The sequence below is a fragment of the Sorghum bicolor genome, chromosome 3 (genome assembly GCF_000003195.3).
Source record: "Sorghum bicolor cultivar BTx623 chromosome 3, Sorghum_bicolor_NCBIv3, whole genome shotgun sequence".
Classification (NCBI taxonomy): Eukaryota; Viridiplantae; Streptophyta; class Magnoliopsida; order Poales; family Poaceae; genus Sorghum; species Sorghum bicolor.
In genome coordinates this window covers 55,221,610-55,227,609 of record NC_012872.2, presented here as the reverse complement: position 1 = coordinate 55,227,609, position 6,000 = coordinate 55,221,610, and the positions used below count along the sequence as shown (strand labels likewise).

Here is a 6,000-nt window from a genome sequence, read left to right as displayed (position 1 = left end):
GAAGACATGATCAAAGATATCTTCCACAATCTAGTTTACCATTTCATTCTGTCCATCAGTCTATGGATGGTAGGCCATACTAAAATATAGCTTACTCCCTAATGCCTTGTGCAGGCCTTCCCAAATTTTGACAATAAAGTGTGGGTCTGACACAATCGATAAGGGAACTCCATGCAAAGATACAATTTCTTTGATATATATCTTAGCTAATTTCTCCAAGGCAAAAGTCTTCTTGATGGGAATAAAATGCGCAAACTTGGTTAGTCGATCTACTAGTACCCATATACTATCATTTCTATTTGGTGTTCTTGGTAATGCCTGTATAAAATCCATACTAATTTCAACCCAATGATTCATTTAATCAATAAAATGAAGATTTCAAAAGCATTGTACAGATGTAATAAGGATCAAACTCATGAAACAAACTTCAAGAGTTGGGCCCTCAATACACTCATACATGCACCTGTGCTCAATGAAAGAAGTTTGACTGGACGATGACCTAAACCTCATTTACTTGCCTAATGACAAGCTATAACTAACTTTCTAATTGACATTACTGAAAAACAACACGACAAACCAACTACAACTCTTGCATGAACTAGTACCAAGGGGAGTTGAGGCCACCAAGATTGCCTCCTGCATCGCCACCACCAGAGCTTTCTCCTACATAAAAGGAATTGGGCATCATCCAATCCAAGCCACCATCACTTTGTGGAGGGTTGGACAAACCAAATCTCTCATTGTGTCCACCGTCGCCAACTTGGGTGGCTCCACTCTTCTCGATGCTTCCCAACTCAACATTTAGTTCAGGTGATGATAAGTTACTATAGAACAATTGATGAGAATGGATCAAAGTTGAGCCAACATTTGTATAGTTTTGAGGTGGCAGCACAGAGTTGTAATTCTGTACATTGAAAGGAAGTTGTTGTTGGAATGATGACCCTAGATGCATCGGGGATGAAATTTGCGGTGACAACGATAGAGAAAATGAATCATCTAATGGTGGAGTCATTTGCAATGATGATCGTTGGGGTGTCATCGATGAAGATAGTATAGGTGAAAATGAGAATGGGTGTGAGCTATTATCATTGATGTCTATCCCATGGATGTGATTGGTGTAAGGGTTATGAGCTTCCATAGGTGTTGGCAGTGTCTTGGGTGCTTGGAATTGCACACTGGAAGTGGGAGGACTATGTGGTGCCAGAGGGTAGTGATGTTGCAATGGGTTTTGTGGTACCAGCGGTGATGGAAGGATCATTGAGTTTGGAAGCGAGGAGCCTGACCTTGTTGGCACTGATGTAGATGTGGACAACCATGGATGTTGATGGAAGCAAGCTTGAAAGGAAGCCCATGGATACTTTGGTGGTGTCGCAACTTGTGGAGGAGGCATGGAACGCCACCAAGTGGGCTGCAGCAGTGACGGATCTCTAAGATGACCACCAGCTTCTACTTTGTCCCCACGGAGCAAGGTAGGTAAGCAATCATCAATCTCTTTCTTTACTCGTGAGAGCTCACAGTACATGTCAAAGAGCTCAGTGGCATCAAGATCCTCTATGTTACCATAAACATACTTGGCTTGCTTTGAGGCCTCCTGGATCTTATTGTTGGTTCGTGCTATGTTCTCCTTCTTCCTCTTATCCTCCATGGTCTTCTCTTTCTCTAGCTGGAACACCTCATTCTGCAAGTTGGTAATTGAAGCCTTATCTGCTTCAGTGATATCAAGATCTGTTGGTGCACTCCCTAAAAGGAAAGCATCAACTATGGGGCCAGCCTCTGGGGTGCCGAAAGAGGAGAACTTCCCATGTTCGGACTCCAACACCACTGCAACCCTAGCGCCAGTGAGGGTGGACAAATCAGATGCCGCCTTGAAAAGCCCAGAGCGCCTCTTGAAGAATGTGAGACTTCGGTCCCTACCATCCTCAATGAATCTCACTCCTGACCTCCTATCCCTCCTCAACATCATGGAACGACAATGCCAAAACTAATACAACCAATATGTGAGCAATATAGGAATGTTTTCTTCTAAGTGGGAGGTGTGTTTTGGTGAAAATGAAGGCATGCACCCCTACTCCTTATATAGAAGGAATTTAGGTACAAAGAAAAGAAATCTCCTGAGATTTGAAGGCGTGAAAAACATATTTTGTGTAACTTTTTACCACAAGTCACTGAGCAGTGGGTCAATTTTCTTTGTGCATCCAAGATGGCCCCAATTGTCAATGACCACTAGAAAGCTTGTAAATAAAATTTTTCATAACATAAAAAAAATTTAATTGAGCTGGACTATGCATATCTATTTGCTAATGATTAGTCGAATATTTATTACTTTTGGAAACAGACAATGTATTTATTGGCGTCCTTTAACTACCACATTACCATTTAAGCAAGTCTTGATTAGCAGCCATTTTTAGTGTCCAGCTATGCTTATTCTATCAACCAATATAAAATATTGCAATATGTAGTATATATTGATCATTACTTAATAATTTCTTCAAGTCCAGTTTTTCAAATTTATTTCTTGCTACAAAACTATGTCTCAATCATTGGACTTGATGTGATGTGTCAAACTGCTAGTCGAATGAATAACAACATACTTAAAATACCACTTTGATTATATTCTCTCTGTCCTATAATATAATACATTCTAGAAATTTTAAAACAATTTAAAAGAGAATATAAAAGACGTATGTATCAATTTATTTCCTAATCAGATACTATCATCAACATGGTTAATGGTGATTGGTTAATAAATAGAAAATATTTAATATACAATTAGTTTTATCCTCTAGAATGTATTGTATTTAATGATAACTTTTTAATACTAGAATACACTATATTACATAACTGAGGGAGTAGCTAAGAGTTATTCTTAAAAAAATATTGTGAGTCGATTGCTTACTGTATAAGGAAATGCTTGTTTTAACTTTTTGTTGGCTTCTGCCTGCCAGAAAGTTGACACAATCAGTTCAACAGCTGAGCTGGCTTTTCAAAAGTTGGAAAGTCGGTTTTTACTGAGAAACTAAAATTTTATTATAAAAATCAATGATAAAAAGCCAACAACTAGAAACCAAAAGGCCAGAAAGTTGGCTTTTGAGCCAAAAGCCCAAAAGTTGAAGGTCAAACAAAAAAGTTCCTAAATGTGTTAACATGAGAAACAAGCAATGTTCTACCACAAGTGCGCACGATCATAACATTTCACATAAACGGTTCTAGTTTTACTACATTTATATTGAAATTGATAGTACTGTTATAATTATATAGTTAAAATAAGAAGAGCTTTTGTATGGAGAGGCAAAAAGGAAGCAAATGGAGGACCTTGTCTCATTGCTTGGTCTAAGGTGTGTCGCTCTAAAGAGCTTGGGGGACTAGGAATTATGGACCTGAAATCTCTAGGCTAAGCGCTTAGAGCTAGGTGGCACTAGCTAAAAAAATCTGAACCAAATAAACCTCAGGACTCTTTGCCACTTCTAAGATAACACGGAGGTGTTTAGTCTCCTCTCTATGGCAGTATTTACTAAAGTAGGAGATAGAGCTACACTATGTTTCTGGAAGGATAGATGGCTTCCTAGAAAAAAATCTCTAGGAACTAGCACCAAAGATTTTTCATATGGTCCCTAAAAGAAGAAGAGGCATGCGTACAGTGATGGAGGCTGTGACTAATGAGAAATGGATTGAAGATATCCGAGCAGAAATATCTACAGAAGTTTTGATGGAATTTAGGAATTATCAGATATAGTATTTTATGTGGAGCTACATTGAGGGATACAGGACAAGGACATTTGGAGGTTTTCGGTTTCAGGAGAATACACAGCTAAGTCTGCACATAATGCGCTCTTTTAGGGTGCCATTTATTTCAGACCATATGAGAGAATATGGAAGTCATGGTGTTGGGTACCATAAAAAGGGATACCCAAAATCAGGGTAATAAAAATTGCAAAAGACAAAGCAAACCATCAGCAATCACCAGGGCGCGGGCCCCGTCTCGTCTTACTCCTCGGCCTCGGGCCCAAACTACGGCTCGCCCGACCCCTTTGGCCTCGGGCGCAAGTTCCACCTCGCCCGACCCCTCTGGGCCTCGGATGCAAGTTCCGCCTCGCCCGACCCCTCTGGGGCTCGGGCGCCAACGCCGCTTCGCCCGATCCCCCAGCACAGAGCAAGGCTTCCAACGCACAGCGCCCGTATCCACGACATGACAGGCGCAGCGACTCCATATTGCAGCCGGGCATGGTGGCGACTATTCCAACCACCCTGGGCACTGTGGCCTTACCTCTTTCACTATGCAACCTTACCTCTTACACTGTGTCGTACCGCCTCACAGTAAAAGAGGAATGGGAGAGATTAACCAGTCTCACTATTAGCTGTCTTTTCCTACTATTACAGGACAAGGAGCAGTATCACCGACCCGACCCTCACGACTCCAACAGGACTCGGTAAATCTTCACAGGAGCCACCATGTTGTCAACCATGCCTCAAGGACGGGATGGGCAAGCTTCTACAGGGTCGGGACTATGGCTTCACCATTCAGTAGAGGAAATCTCCAATCGCACATGTAAAAACCTGTGCCCCCTTGAGACTATAAAAGGGGAGCCAGGGCTCACAACCAAGACAGATCCATCCACACACAATCGCAACACACAAACACCACAACTCTAAGCGAGTTTACTCACAGAGTAGTAACCAGCGCTCTGTCCACCACGCACAAGTCGAGACTTGGGACTTAGCCCTCTCTCGCAACCTGCTTGTACGCCCCTACTACAAGCACCTTTGGGTGCAAGGCAATACAGACCCCTGATCTCACTGGACGTAGGGCATCCTTAGCCCGAACCAGTATAAACTCTCTGTGTTTCTCTTGCATCACCATCCGGGTTTAGGTGGTCATGCATACTTATACTCGTTTGTGTCTAGACCACGAGTCTAGACGCCGACAGTTGGCGCGCCAGGTAGGGGCCTATTGCGTGGCATTCATCTTTCCCTACTGGGGAAAGCCTGGATGGCAGACGGATTCCACCCACTCCGCCTCGGCACCATCATGATGTTTGGGAGTTTGGAGTTCATGTCGCTCGGCTCCGGCTATGACATGGTCCTCCTCCCACCACGTGGTGACGTCGAGCCTCACCCTGAGCCAATTCCACCTCAGCCAGTGCGTGGGAGGTGCTCGGGGCACCATGCGGGGGGGGCGACGGGGGCGTCAGAGGTCTAGGATCTCTGACCCTACCACTGAGGCAAGGGTCCGTCCAGCCCTCCCCCCGCATATTCCTCACTAGATCGCCCACTCCTCTGGCCCGACAGGTGCTAGAGGAAGCGCCCGCGGAGCATCAAGCTCCGCTCCATTGACCAACAGGGGATCTTCGCGACCTCCTGTTCCGCCCCGGACGAAGGGCAAAGCACGGCTCCCGCCCCCTCCTCAGAAGAGGGACCAGGGGGCCTCGACTTCTCGTCATCCTCCACCTACGGATGGAGGAAAGACCGCGGCACCTCCCGAGCTCCCTTTCAGACTAAGGAACACAGCCGCTACTTACGCCTCTTCCGTGAGCACTTCACTAAGTGCATACGCGGATCTTCCAGGGCACCACCTGAGGTCAACCCTGGACCTTATCGCTACACCACCTGTTTCGTCGTACCCTGAGGATCCTACCTCAGGAGACGATGAGTGGGTCGGCGCTGACTTTTCTGGTTGTGGCGACCCGGAAACTTTCATGCGCTTTTTGGTGGCCAGCAACTACTGCCTCGGCTACTCCAACTCCGACGACGGTGGCTACGATCCGTCATGAGAGTGTTTCAACCTCGAGGTCGGAGGAGCGCCCCCCAACGCTCAAGGGGGTACAGGGCCCTCTAGGCAGGGGAACGCCACTCCACCTCCCAACACAACTCCCGGGACCCATCCAGGAGCACGCGAGGCAGCATCAGCCCCCGCAGGAGGACAGCGCCCTAACCTCGAACAGCTCAATGAGCTGGAGGCCAGGATCAAGGAAGAACGCGTACGCCTCCGCCAACTCCGCGAGA

At 45.6% G+C, this 6,000-nt stretch overlaps 1 protein-coding gene across 1 annotated transcript; it reads right to left on the bottom strand.

Moving 5' to 3' along the window:
* LOC8084809 (transcription factor RLM1) lies at window positions 599–1,963 on the bottom strand. The gene has a single exon (XM_002455891.2). It carries the CDS (start codon window positions 1,961–1,963, stop codon window positions 599–601), a length of 1,365 nt encoding a protein of 454 aa, XP_002455936.2.

What these genes read in the sequence shown, in the direction of transcription:
- LOC8084809 (XM_002455891.2), bottom strand. Translation starts at nt 1,963, where the DNA reads ATGATGTTGAGGAGGGATAGGAGGTCAGGAGTGAGATTCATTGAGGAT.